The sequence below is a fragment of the Atractosteus spatula genome, chromosome 8, assembly GCF_055471065.1.
Source record: "Atractosteus spatula isolate fAtrSpa1 chromosome 8, fAtrSpa1.hap1, whole genome shotgun sequence".
Classification (NCBI taxonomy): Eukaryota; Metazoa; Chordata; class Actinopteri; order Semionotiformes; family Lepisosteidae; genus Atractosteus; species Atractosteus spatula.
This window is the reverse complement of record NC_142713.1, coordinates 57,460,684-57,474,945: the sequence shown is the minus strand read 5'-3', so window position 1 is coordinate 57,474,945 and position 14,262 is coordinate 57,460,684. Positions and strand designations below refer to the sequence as shown.

General features: G+C 39.2%; 1 protein-coding gene across 3 annotated transcripts in view; it reads left to right on the top strand.

Moving 5' to 3' along the window:
* itpr2 (inositol 1,4,5-trisphosphate receptor, type 2) overlaps positions 1 to 10,314 on the top strand; it is a 165,432-nt gene extending 155,118 nt beyond the window's left edge. For all 3 annotated transcript variants that reach the window (XM_088922826.1, XM_088922825.1, XM_088922824.1), the window contains 2 exons: positions 5,965 to 6,126; positions 7,904 to 10,314. In XM_088922826.1, the coding sequence (XP_088778952.1) occupies positions 5,965 to 6,126; positions 7,904 to 7,990 (249 nt within the window). In that variant the 3' untranslated portion in view covers positions 7,991 to 10,314. The remainder of the gene's footprint in view (positions 1 to 5,964; positions 6,127 to 7,903) is intronic.
* Positions 10,315 to 14,262: the final 3,948 nt, after the last annotated feature.

The following is a 14,262-nucleotide window of genomic DNA, read 5'->3' as shown; positions in this document are numbered from 1 at the left end:
ATTAGCTGCCTTTTAATCAGCATTTATAATCAATGAGCTGAAAGCAGAGCATTGCGTACAAACGTAAGGTCTTTGTTTTGTTTAATCTGAAGGAGCTGAGTGGTCAATAAACACTCCACCAATGGCTTCCTTTTGCCCTTACCCAAGCAAACTTTTTATCCTTAACCCGAGTACAAGAAATATTTACATTATCTCCTTGGGCATCTACATTTGTTTTACGGTATATATTTTGACCAAAATCATGTACCACAGTTTTTAAAGAAAACCATTAAACTTGCCCAATAGATTTCCAGGTTGGCACAGAGGACCAGTGGTCGGCATTGCTGCCTTGCGGCACTGGGGTCCTGGGTTCAGTTCTGGACCTGGGGTGCTGTCTGTGTGGAGTTTGCATGTTCTCCCTGAGTTTTGTGTGTGTGTGTGTGCTCCAATTTCCTCCCGTTGTCCAAAGATTCACTGGTAGGTTTATTGGTTTCTGGAAAAACTGGCCCCGGTATGAGTGTGTGCATCTGTCTGCCCTGCGATGGACTGGTGTCCTGTCCAGGGTGTACCCTGCCTTACTACCTGTGCTTGCTGGAATAGGTCTCCCTGACCCTGTATTTCATAAAGTGGTGAGAAGCTAGCTGGATATAACAGATTTTCAGGCACTGAACTTAACAGCCATATGGCATTTTGTTTTTGCTGCAGTCTTGACTTAGTGAAGCTCTTATTTTTAACAAAAGTCTACATTTTTTAAGTAAACGAAGGAGCATGTAGGCTCTTGCTAGGGGCATTTTATAGTGGCACTATTCCTAAACTTGTAGCTGATCTACTAGTGTTCGCCGCCTGAGCTCATGACACTTGAACATTGGGTGAAAGGACCAGAAATAACTCCTTAGCGTGAACACTTAAACTGTCCTTAACTCTGCCCCTCTCACAAGGCACTGATCAGCAATGGATCTCAGCGCACTGCCTCACTCGTCTTCGAATACGTGTTGACCCATCTAAAGAGCTAATGACCATTTCCAATTACCTCTGCTCATTATACCTGACCAGGTCCTAACACCTGTGTCTGTCGTCAAGGTTCTTGGAGCATGGATCGGCATGGATCTTGTGCCTCTCTTTGCTGGGATGTCAGTGCTCCCACATGGACCAAGCTCTGTGATTGCTGTGTCCAGATGAGGTGTAAAGTACAATATGAGAAGTGTCGGGGCTTATTGCATGTACAGTATGCTCTAACCTCAAAACTGTATTTTTCTCAAATGCACAGCTTTTTTAGAGGTCTTTTTAACATGGGAAAATGCAATATTGTTTTGTAAGGTGAGTTTTTTACACAGTAGCAGGTGTGGATTGGGTTGTGCTGGAAACTGCTGCAAGAATAAATGTGTGAAAGCTTTGTATTTCCAAGATGTACCGATGACTAGTGATCCTTTTTAAGTGCAAATTTATGACAAATCCTTTAATCAGATACAGTATCTTTTAGCCAGATCATCCTGAAATTGTGTTTACCTCTGTGCATGCTCTTTTAGCTAGGAGCAGCACAGATTGATGGCGGAACACTGTAGACAAAATCGTGGGAATGGACTTTTTTGGCAGCAGCTGAGTGCACTGAAAAGTAATAAAGATTTTCGATTAAAAAGAAATTCCACCCTCTACCTGGGAGTTCTTCGGACCCCTGAAGGCTTAGGGGATTACTGCCAGCTTAATATATTCCCCCAGTATTCGTGAGCCTCCCCCAGCAACTTCTGAGGATGAAATTTTGATTTGTACGGGCACAGGGAATTTTGCATTCTTGGAAGAAAGGGAAATGATCACGAGAGATTTTGTATGCATTAAGCTGGCACCATGGCGACACCTGAAAGAGATGCTCAATAAGAGAGGATAGAAAACAGGTGTGTATGCAACACATATCATAGTTAGGTTTTAAAACCCAGAGCTCCGTCGCGTTTTGATACTCAAGGCTCATCTCTTTGTTTCCCATGTGGCTCCATTTACTGGGACTATCACATCGTAAACACTGTTTGATCTCTGACATCAGTGAATGTCAGGCCTCCCACATCTCTTGGTTTCATACTGCTTCTTATGAGAAGCGATGAATTTGAACTATCTACGCTGCAATGCGCAAGGGCTGATGTGCATATATATTGCTTTATATCGGCTTGTTTCTAGATTGGGACATTTGCATGCTGCACAGTCATGGGGCTTTGGGGAGTCATCTTTCTCTCTCCGGGTCTATCAGCATCTGCTTTGCAGCAGTCTTCCGCCATTTTATTCTGCATAATGTGCATAGAAAGAGGACAATTAAAAGTTAATATCACTGGATCTCTGGCTAATAGACCAGCATCGAAGACTACCTGTTCATTAATGAGGAGTTAACGTTTCAGTGAATTGATTTATACTTTGCTGATGAATTCATCTTTCAACGTACAATGAAGTGTGCAAGTAAATTCTGTTGCAGTGATGAACTCGTGATACAAGATAAAATACCTAAAATCTTCTTTAGTGCATCTTTCAAGGCCAGACTGAAAGATAGTTATCAATAAATACCGATATTTAATCATCAAAAGGTTTAGATGTACAGTACAGTGAAACCTCGGTATTCACGAGGGTTGGGTGACTCGAAGTTCCCGTAAATGTGAAATTGAATACCTTGTGGGGAAATAGGGTATGGTTCCACAGCTCCTGAAACAAGCATTTCCAGAGTAATATTTTAGTCATAACTCAACTATCAATAGTGTTCATGATAATTGGTAGTATTTCTAATTAAAATGAGTACTGGAACCGTTAAAAAAAAACGTATTGCAAACAAATCAGATCACTAAACCACTGTTATGATATTACAGCTTCCCCTGTGTTAGTTGTTTGTTGTTGTTTTTTTTCATTTCATCAGAACGCTTTTCTTTACTTTTTACATTTTGTTTTGTTTTGTTTTTTGTCATTATTATGAACTGGTGTACCGTAAGAAAGTTTGTTGCGGCACAGTTATCACAGATAAGCGTACGCACTCCTACTCCTGAGATGCGTTTCGCGTAGTTTATTTATTGCTCCTGCGATGTTTCTTTCTTATCATTTCTTTCTTACCCTTTTCCGCAAAACACGCGAGAACTGAGACTGTGACAACTTAGGGGACCACGGCTGCTGCTGTTGTTTTTTTAATTTAACGTTTCTTTTATTGCGGAGCATAACATTGAGACACATACAGGTATTACTCTGCTAACAAGTCGTCTTAACCGAGCTGAGCCCGACTGCGGTTCAAGTGCAGTGGATCTGCAGGATGAAGGCGCGCACGTCCTGTACCTGTAGGTGCCTCCGTTTACTCTCCTACTGCATTTGGTCCACGTGTGCGGAGAAAGCGGTCACTAAATATTTCGCGAGAGTAGACGAAATTGGGAATGCAGGACCTGAGCGCATCGAGGTTTTAATGTACACAAATTTGTCAGTCTTCGTATACGTCTTGGATTCCAAAAGCTAGGTATATTTAGTTGGCAGCTGTGACTTTACTAACACCCTTACATCTAACGCAGGTGTAGCCTGGGTGGACACGCTGGTGAATCCAGCTTCAAGGTGATCGGCTGCGATTACACGTGCAACAAGGCACATTTTGTTCTGTGCCGGGGGTTGGTGTGGTTAAAGTGAGAGCATTTCTCTGATATTTTAGATCTTAGAGCTCAGTGCTCTTTGAATGAGAAAGAGTTCAAATCAAACACTGGGGCAATTGGCAACACTTGTATCAAGCTGCATGAAATTGACTAAAATGCCTCTTTTACAGTTTAGCTGAGAAATGTTTAACTTATGCAAGATCCCATATTAAATAAAAACAAGTACGTTGCAGTAATCCATTATGTAACCAGAAAGAAATATCTAGTACCATATGGAGTTTATCACAATGTTTTAGTCACATTTAAACCATTTATATCAGTAGTGCTTGCTGAAGGCTTACATAACTGAGATCCATGAGGCTGTCTCTGTCTTCTGCAGAGAGAAAATTGCTCTCATTGTGTAGTGTTGAGTACACAAGGGCTAATGATGCTTCATAGGGGTATACTTGAGCAAATGTTTCTTAGAAAATAATGAACATGTTTTACAATAAGATAACTTATCCTTTAAACCAAGTACCTGTTTATAATATGTGCTGTGATAATAGTCCATCTAGTTTTGTGTATGTGAAGAGCATCTTTATAGTTATTTTTATTGCAAATATTGGATATTTCTCTGACATCTGGAAAGTGAGATTTTGCCAATACGCCTGAGAAAGTGGAAATACACAGCAATTCTGAATATTCTGTTTTGTCAAAATTACCTTTTACAGATGTTACTTTTGAAAGCGTATGTTATGATGCCTCAAAGAGCACCTACCTGCAATTCAGTTCCAGTTCAGACTTATTCTATCACACTTAATTATCTACATTTAAGAAAGGAGTTTGCAGTTAAAACAAATGTGTGGTATTATGTTCGTAAAACAACACAGCCATATCACAATATTTGCCATCTTTAATTAATGTCCATTATTTGTGTGCTTCAAAGAACTGGAACATTTTGTTAGGCAGTAATAAATAAGACACAGTAAGCATGATCAAATTAGGATGTCTTATACAAAGAAATTGGAATAACTGCTGTTTAACTATTCGAAGGAAAGCTTTGATGTTTCACTCAGGTGTGCCATTTTTGATCTTTAAAGGTTTGCACAGCGTCAGCGATACCGAGATTTTTCATATTGTTTTCGAAAGGTTTTTTTTTCCCCGCGACACCCCATGTGGAATCCAAACACCTTGTCAAGTTCTCTCCTCTGACTTTTTTGTGCACAAGCAGACAAAGGTGTTTTTTTTTCCACTTTGTCTGCTTCTGTCACCCACAAATTATTAGGCATGAAACCTGTGAAGCCACATTTTTCTTTGGTATCGGTATGTTTGTCACAGCATGTACAGTATCTAAAGCTTCTACAAATGAATCTGAAAACCGGGTTCTGTATTGTCACCTTCCACAACAGCACTTCTGTCCACACTAGAGTGACTCAGTCAGTATGCCAGTAATTGAGACATCACTCATTGAGGTCTGTGCCAGAAGTGGGCTAGTTCTCATCCTGGAGAGCTACAGTAAAGCATGACTTCCGGACCGTGCTTAAATTATCAGCTGGTAAAGACTTGGAGCACAATAGGAGTTTTGATTAATTTAAGAAGTTAATTGGTTCAGTTAAGTAATTGCCCACTGTGCCCCATGGGAGCTCCAGAGGGTTAAGATTTTTATTTCAAGTGATCTCCAAAATTTCATTTGACTAATGGAAGCGAATTCCCCTGCCTGCTCTGCTGTGTGGCGGGGTTGATGACACAGAAAGGCTGACCTGTGTTTCCCAGGTGGGGCTGCAGTTCAGAGGTGAATGAAGGGGAGCCCCTTTGTGTGTAAAATGCTTTCGGAAAGAAGTGTGCCTTATGCTGTAAATGTAAGGAATTGTTATTGTAACCAACTTCATTGAAAAGTACAGCTACTGAGAGAAATTGTTTACTGGACGACGTGACCAAGTTTGGCCTCCCCTTAATTTATATGATCAATTCACTTTTCCTGGCAACTGGGGGAGTTGTGCACCATCACAGCTGGGGAAGGCAGCCAGTATAACCTTGGTGTTCTGTACTGCTGTGAGCTTGCAACGTTGTGAATAAGAACTGTGCCTGCCCTCCACTTCAGGCTGTCCTCTGCAGTGCTGTGGGGAAGATAGGCGGACCTCTGGAGAGGAAAGCACACATAGACAGACCCCTTCCGCTACTGGGGTCATTGAGTGCCGGAATGAATAGGAAAAACTGGTCAAACCAATCTTTGTTTTTATAAAAGCAATAAAAAAAATGAAAACTAAAAAAAAAATGCAGACTTTAGTGTACACCAGGTGAAAAGCATTGTTCATATAATGATCTGTGACTCATCCCCTTACAGCAGCAGGACTTTGCTTGTGCCAGGATCTCTTAAATATTTAATGCCCTCTTCTTTTTTTTCCTCCAGGAGAAGAACTTGGACTGGTTCCCTCGGATGCGTGCCATGTCCCTGGTTAGCAATGAAGGTGACAGCGAGCAGAATGAGATTCGAATCCTGCAGGAGAAGCTGGACAACACGGTGACACTTGTGACACAACTGTCTAGCCAGCTCTCGGAGCTCAAAGAACAGGTACAATTCACCTCTGCTGCAGCAGGCTCTTCTTTCTCTGTGCTTTTGCTATTATTAAGGCACAGAAAAGAAGTGAATTTAAAAATGCATGCTTCTCTTGAAATCCATGCACATAGCAGCTTCTAAATATTAATTCTGTCCCTAAATTCCTCACCTTACACTGGTGCTTTTGTGGGATTTATCCCCATTTAAATACGTGCAAAGTTCTTACAGTGTTATGTCAGTGTTAGGAAAAACATACAAAGGCAATAATAATGCTGTATCATTTGGTAAATATTTATTGGATATTTTGCTCCTTTGCTCTGTGTAAGAGGAAACACTGTGCAGTCAGTGTTTTGCGTGTTAGCTCACAGCACAGTTATGATCAAAATACAGTGCTAGTCAGTTTAAAGATATAATGATACACAACCAGGATGTAGTCAAGTGAACATCAAGACAGCAAAAGCATTTCCGTTGCTGCTAATTTCACAAAGCCAGCAGAACAAGGAAAGATTTATTTCATCTAAACCTGGGTGAAATCTGTCGGGTGGAAATATTGGTTGTATGGATTTTTTTCAGTTTTCCTCCCTCTAAATTCCTTGAAATGGTCCGTGCTTCTACCTCTCTAAAGTATGTTATATTTGTAAACATAAAATACTTTTTTTAAACAGCTGGCATTTCAAAGGTTTTTAAGCTGCTCAGACAGCTGTGGTTGTATTTCATTCCCATGTCTTTTCAACTAAGCGCAGGCTTGTTCGTGTCAACAAAAGCACTATACATAACCCAAAGCTGGACAGTGTTTTAAGCGACGCCGAGAAAGACCCACGCTCAATTCATTGATTGACTAATTAACCTAATTGATTCCTTTTCATTTTAAGAGCAAAACTGACAGCAAACATCAATTTGATAGTTGTAAAGAATACAGAAGTTTTTAGTGCTCTGTTGATTTTCAGCTTTCTGCCTATGAGATAACGTAATCGTCTTTTTCTTTGCAGCTATAGTGTCACCATCTTAACTAGATGGCTAGAAATCCCTTCTGTGTCTGTACCATTTTGATCATGTAGTGTTGCTGGTCCACCTGTGAATGTTTGATGCTTCAGTTAAATGGCCTTTTAAATAGCAGTTTCTTGAAGTGATAAAACAAACTGGAGCTGAATGCACAGTGCAGCACAGGCTGATATTTGCACTGGTCATTTGGCGGTTTCCCCTATTCCTAAAGCAGACACCAGCGCAGCCACAGTCGGTCACAGTGGTCACTGAGATAGGCAAAGGAGAGAAGTAAATACAAAGTTAATACAGTAGCCTTGGATTTCACCCTCCTCAGTGCGTGTTGTAAAAGCATGAAAGCTTTTTCATTTCACCTCTTACTGACTGAATCTGTATCTGGAAACAAAGTGTAGGTGTAATTAAGTAGTTCAGGTGGGGAGCTGCGTCTGCATGCGTAGACTGCAAAGGAACAATGGGTTTATTCCGTGCTGAGAAGAGAAGAAAGTAAACACAGCGTTTCGGCTGTGGAGCCTTCTTCGGGTGTGAACGAGGAAGGCTCACACACGAAGAAGGCTCCATTGCCAAAACTTTACGTTTCCTTTCTTCTCTTTTCAGCATGGATGTAATTAAGTGCCTGTTAGCTACCAATTCATTTAAATACTTTTAATGTGGATGGGCCATAAACTCATGCAAGTGCCTGAAAAACAGCTCAGTGTACCAGTAAGCAGGAAAGGAAGAGGTACATGAAGGCCTTGAGCATTGTTCAGTGTATAGGATCTCATCCAGTGTCCTCTCCCGGCTCTCTTTGCAGATGACAGAGCAGAGGAAGAACAAGCAGAGGCTGGGCTTTCTGGGCTCCAGTTCCCCCCAGGCAAACCATCAGATGCCAGCGCATTAACCCCCCGGAGGGCGAGACCACCCTCCCCTGCCCCCACCCCCCTCAAGCAACACGCACCGAACCTGGTTTTCCCCACAACATGATGAGTAACTGGGTGCTGATGTTGAGCTCGTTCTGTTACATGCTGCTGCTGTATCTCGGGCAGTGGATATGAGCCCTTCAAGTCCTGGATCCTCTCTGGAGTAGCTGGAACGTGCTGCAGGGATTACAGTACCATTGCAGTGGTACCTAAAGATTTCTTTTATATGTCGGGTCTTATTAATAAGATGCTATGGAATTGCACAGCCTGTTAGATTTTCACCGGCAGACAAAGACTGTGTTTGCAGTGAAAACTTCTCCCGCACTCCTGATAGTTTTTAAAGGTTTGGCAGGGAGTATTGTTACTGGTGGGCTTTATTTCTCTGTGCTGGAAGCCTTAGAACATTCTTTTAAAGCCTTGAAAACACTTGTTAAATGCTTTTTGCTTGTATGTACAATTAAATTATATTTAAGGATATTAGAAACAAGATTCAGATTTTAAATCCTCGAATGACTGGACTGTGCACACATACTGATGTATTGGATATCACCACGCTTCTAACTAACTGCCTGACAGAATAACCAGGTGTTTCCTCCTTTGGAACCATAAATTTGTCTTGATATTTTTTCAGAATACTGGGCACCAAGCATCAGCTCTGTATGGTGGATGTTTCAGGAAGAGAGAAACACTTTGAATCTTTTCTGTGAGATCCTCAGTTTAAATTTACAGAGCAAATTGGTATGTTTTGAAGATTCTCTACATGAAACGCTACTGTATATGCAAGCATCTTTCATGTTAAGTTTATCAAGTTACTTAAACTGTTTACTAAGGGGAGTGTGTTCTGTGGAATCAATCCTGGGCCAAAACGAAGATATTCCTTTTGACTTGTCTTCTCGTAAGTCACAGTCTTTACCCTTCACCCATTCTCCTCCTGTATTAGATAAAACTGTATTTTTTCCTCACAGGGAAATGTAACAGATGTAACAGGCCTTTAATTCTTTATTTAGACTGATAGGTAAATTGAGGACAAATTTTCATTTACTGTGAAAACCCAGAGATCAATTTATACAGCACGGCATTTGGAGTATTCTGAATAAAATAAGGTTTTGAACCAACAACCTTCCAATCTGAAGCCCTGAATTATAAGCATCACTCTATGCTGCTGCTTTGAAAAAAAGACACCAACACCATATACCTTTATCCTTTAATTCAGATCATAAAAATGTTTCATTTGGATAATTGACAAGCATTTGTACAGTACATTGATTTCACAACTTCTGCCTTCTTCAATCCAAAAAAACACTGAAATGTAGTTGCCTGTTGTAGTTCCAGTGGATTTTAGCATCACAAGATGGAAATAATAGTTTTTCTGAATTCTGTGCCTTTTGTATAAAGATACTGTAAATAGTTGAAAAATAAAGCAAAAATGATTTTACGATGATCTGAAAAGGTGATGTTGGATGTTTTGTGGATTTTACTTGAAAAAAAATTGATTGCAGGTATAAACATTAAATCTGTTGAAAACAGAACGAATATCATGGTGAAAATCGACACACCTACTGTTTTTTTTTATTGAACACCAGGTTGATATTTTTATATGCGAAATATGTAATTTTGTTTTCAGAGTTAAATTGTTGGTTTTCTAGTGGATTTCTCATTAGTGCAAAATGAAATAGCTCTTTTATGCAAATTCTATCATTTGTCTTCAACTCAAAGCGAACAGTGTTAAAATAGTTTACAACATACTTAACATCCTTCTTACTTGCTGATTTGTTTGTGCTTCAGAGGAAAGGAATGTCCCCTGTCTAATATTTAAATGAAATGAATAACTGTGCTGGAGGTTCGTTTACAACAGGGGCTGTCAGTGGTCACAGAAGTTGGCATTCATCTGACACAGTAACGGTATACTGCTCTTGGTGCGAGTCTTCTTTGTTTGGCAACAATTAGGAAAAACCCAGTTAATAAATTCAAAGATGGTACAGAACAGTAATGTAAATCTAATGATAATGGTTGTTATCTGTGTGACAGCTTCATCCTGGACTTGGATTAAAAAAGGGAGAAAAAACTTTTTTTTATGTTGTTATTTGAGAAAATTCAAATCCGTGGTTTTGAAATAACACTTAATCTGTGCAATCTACCTTTGGTTGAATTGTGTAGGCAAATTAGTACTTCTCATACCTAACAGTACTACTAGACTTTGGCGTTTGTATCTGTTAATTATATATTGCCAAATTTATGTTTAAAAGTTTTTTTTCTGCTGCTGAAAACAGAATCTTTGTCTTAATAAAGTATTGTTTTTGTTTTATATTGCTTACCATGTGTGTTCTGTGTGGCATGTAAACATGGGGGTGTTTATTTGTGTTTGTGTCGGTGTGCTTGGTCATAAAAAAAACCTCAAGTCACCACTTTGACTTTGACTTTTGAAAACATCTGCTGTCCGTGGAGCGGAATGAGTTGTGAAAAGGTCTAAAAACAACTTGCGGGACCAGTGAGGCTTAATGGCCGGGTGCACAAGAAAGCTGTAGATGCAGATTTAACTGATCGTGTAACGATCTCGAAACTTTGTAGTTTAGAAAAGAGAAGACTAAATATAATGGAGAACCTTATCCAAGTATTCAAACTCCTCAAAGACACTGACAAAGCTATCTGAATCAAAGAACACAAGTGGAAGCCATGCAGAAGGGCATTTAAAACAGAAACCAGAGGCACTTCTTTACACAAAGGGTTGTGGGAGTATGGAACAAGCAACCCATTGAAGCCTGACCTCTTACATCTTTCAAAAAAAGAAGGACAAGGTTCTCGGACCAATTGGCCGCCAGCTACTAAAAATGTATTAGATGGGCCTAACTGCCTTTTGTTTGTGACTTTTGTAATGAAATACCTTGAAATCAAACTGGTTTAGCTTATGGATTTTAATTAGGATGGCTCATTCAAGCAATAATATAATTCTGAATACTTGTTTTCAGGGTTCTCCTCTTTAAACTTTAGGTAATTGTGTTGGAGTTGGAGAAAGATTGAAAGTGTTATGCTGCCTTTTCCAGAACTGCAAGAAAAAGAGGAAATGTTTCTTGGGCATATCAATCAGGCCAATGACTTATGGTATGAACTCATTTCTGTATCTTAATATCGCAGTCCTGTAGGTTGGTCAACAGCATCTCTAAAAAGATTAAGCTGGTTCTTTTAAAGGCTACAAAATGAAGCTGAACGTGGAAAGCAGAATACAATTAATCATTTTTGAATGCATAGACAAAAAAAGTCATTGAAACAAATTGAAAGATGACAACCTTCACAATGCATTATCAAAACTAAAAAAAGATTCATTCTCATCCTAATTAGGACTCCATGAATCAAAAACATAAGGTACACTTGTGCTTTTTTATAACAATATCATAACAGCCTTTGAACGTTTTCATAAATTTAAAGTTTCCTTATTGAATTGTTCAAAACACCTTCCTTATTGAATTGTTTCAGAGATTGCTTAATTGTTAGGACTTTTTTTAGTAAGTTTTAAACAGAAGTGTCAAAATATGACTACTTATCAAAAATATACTGCAGACATGGACAGAAGAGACATACAGTAAATTGATTTTTTATCTAAATGCAGAAAGTCATACAGTAATCCTAAAAAGGCACATTATCAGGTCAGCAGCAAACAGGCTAGGGATATACAGCATGTCACCAGTGGGGACTGACTGATGACTGAGCAACCTACAGGTGAATTTCAGAGGAAAACCTATTCGAGTTACCTTAGAATCTAAAACTGGGTCAAATTTACATTTTAGCAAGGCGATAGATAATCTGAAGCACAAAGCCGAAACCACACTGCGCTGCTTTGATAAGAGCAGAAGTCATGTTCTTGAGTGGCCAAGACAAAGTCCTGAGTTGAACCTAATAGAATATTTAATGGTGAGACATGAATATTTGTAGAATATTATGATCCCCAGCAAGCCTGTTGGAACTGAAGGAATTTTGCCATAATGAATGGGCAAAGATTACATCATCCCACTGTGCAAAGCTGGTAAACATCCATTCAGAAATACTGTCAGCAGTACTTGATGCCCAAGGTCTTTCTACCAAGTACTGAATTAGGGAGCCAAACATTTCTGTAACCAGTACATTTCTCTTTGCATATTTCCTTCACAACTCTTACTGACATTAAAGCACCGCTACATTTAATTGTTCAATTGAACACAGTTCTGAATAAACTTTAAAAAATATATATATTTGTTGCATGCATTCATCAAAATGTGATTATTAGCAGAGTGGGAATAGTTTTGCAAGGCTCTTTATCTTGCTATAAAGTAGTCCTGTTGTTATTTGAGACTTGGATTAGAAAGTTGCAGAATGATTCTTTTTTTTTGTTAGTTAAGTAAGACTTTTAGAATACTTGGACTGTTTTCTTTCAATCTAGTCACAATAATACTGGGTTACACCTAGAGAATCATTTCTTGTTGTATGAATAAAATGATATTTAAAAAAAAGTTTCACTCATGCCTCTAAAGAGTTTGCACTGACTGTTTAATCCTTATGGCTTCCAGGAAGTTTGAATTGGGGATGGTTCCCCACAGTTAATGTCATGATAGTTGATGGAGGGTCATAGCAAATCCTCCCTAACAAGTGAGCACCATGCTTTTCCTCTATTATTTCTGCTTGGATTGTCCTTTTTCAGGCAAGCTGTCCCTGCCAGGAAAAAAAAAATCTCCTCTGAGAGTTGTTAAAAGCATATGGCAAGCAAGAGGAATAAGAGAGGTAAGAGAGTGTTCTGAAACCTGCCGCTGACCTATTGCATATTGACAACAGAAAGACCTGACATGCAGGCTTGAGGAGTCTCTTCAGTAGCAGTTTGCGAGGAGTGAGGAGTGTGAACTACAATAGACTGGCACCCATCTGCTAGCTAATATTAAGAGCATGCTAACCTTTACATCACTGCATGTACTGTATAAAATTGAGTAATATGTTAATCAACATGCATTAACTACTGAAAGTGTATACTGTATGTGCCCGCAATCTAAAGAGATAGCATTTATGTAAAGTGGATGGAGTTAAAGGTGAGAGTGTCCCTTTTTCAGGGTAGAATTATAATTGGAAAGTAAACATATTCTGATTCACCCCAAGCTCCTTGGCCTTCCTTTTCTTTGTTCCTCATGCGCAGTAGGGGAAGTGTGTGTGTGTGTGTCCAAAAAGCTGTCCATCATTTGAACAGTGTCATGAGTTGTCATGTTTTCCTGTGTTTTTAACAAATTAAATGTTTTTAAGTGTTAAACACTTTGTTTATACAAGGTGGAAAGATTATATTATTTGTTTGCCTTAAATGCATGGAAATTCCATCCATACAGACCTTTATTGAACCTATTGGCCTCAATGAAACATATGTATAATTAGCCTGGCAGAGGTACTTATTTGTAAATGTGCCTTGTGCTTTGCTTGAATCTTCTAAACCAGTTACTAGACATTTTGGTCAAATGTACAATAAATGTCCTCAGAGCTAAGATTTGCTGTTAGTAAAGTTTTGATAGTACAGCAATTTTATAAATGCACAGTGTGAAACATTTTGTAGATGTTACATGACCTACAGGCTGTGTGTTAATCTGAAGTATTCAAATATTCATTGATGTGGCTTGCTTTTTACCATTCAGGAACATTTACTTTCCAGGAAATGTGTGTTTCTATGCTAGTTGATAGAACACGAATAGTGCAACAGAAAAGGTCTCATGTTTGATAAGAATCAATCATTATACTTGTTTCTACAAGTTTGTAGAAAAATTGGTGGCTCAAGCACATAACCTTCCTTCCTCCAGATGCTGGAAACCGTTAATTAACAAAGGGAAACTTGTGTAATGCAGTTTGGGGGAGATGGCTGCACGTGTTGCATAATCATGCACAGTAACCCAGGATTTAATAGAAAAAGGGATCAAACACACACACCAAAAATGAACCACCTTCACACACACCACAAATAAAAGTCGACTTAAGCCCTGCACCCTAGAGGTGTCAACATATCCTAGAAGATCAAAACTGTAGGACATTTGTTTTAGCATCTTCAAAATAAGCAACCAGAAAACAAAAAAAAAATCTTGATTGTATTGTATGTGCCTTCGCTTAGAAACCATTAAGGTTCTCTGGTTTCAAAACAGGATCCACTGACCACTGGGATTTCCCAATGACTCAGTCTGTGACAGTTGACAGAAGCGTTATTGGACAGGCCCGGCCTGCGTAAGGAAGCCTGGTGGAACTGTGGGAGGCTGCAGCACGT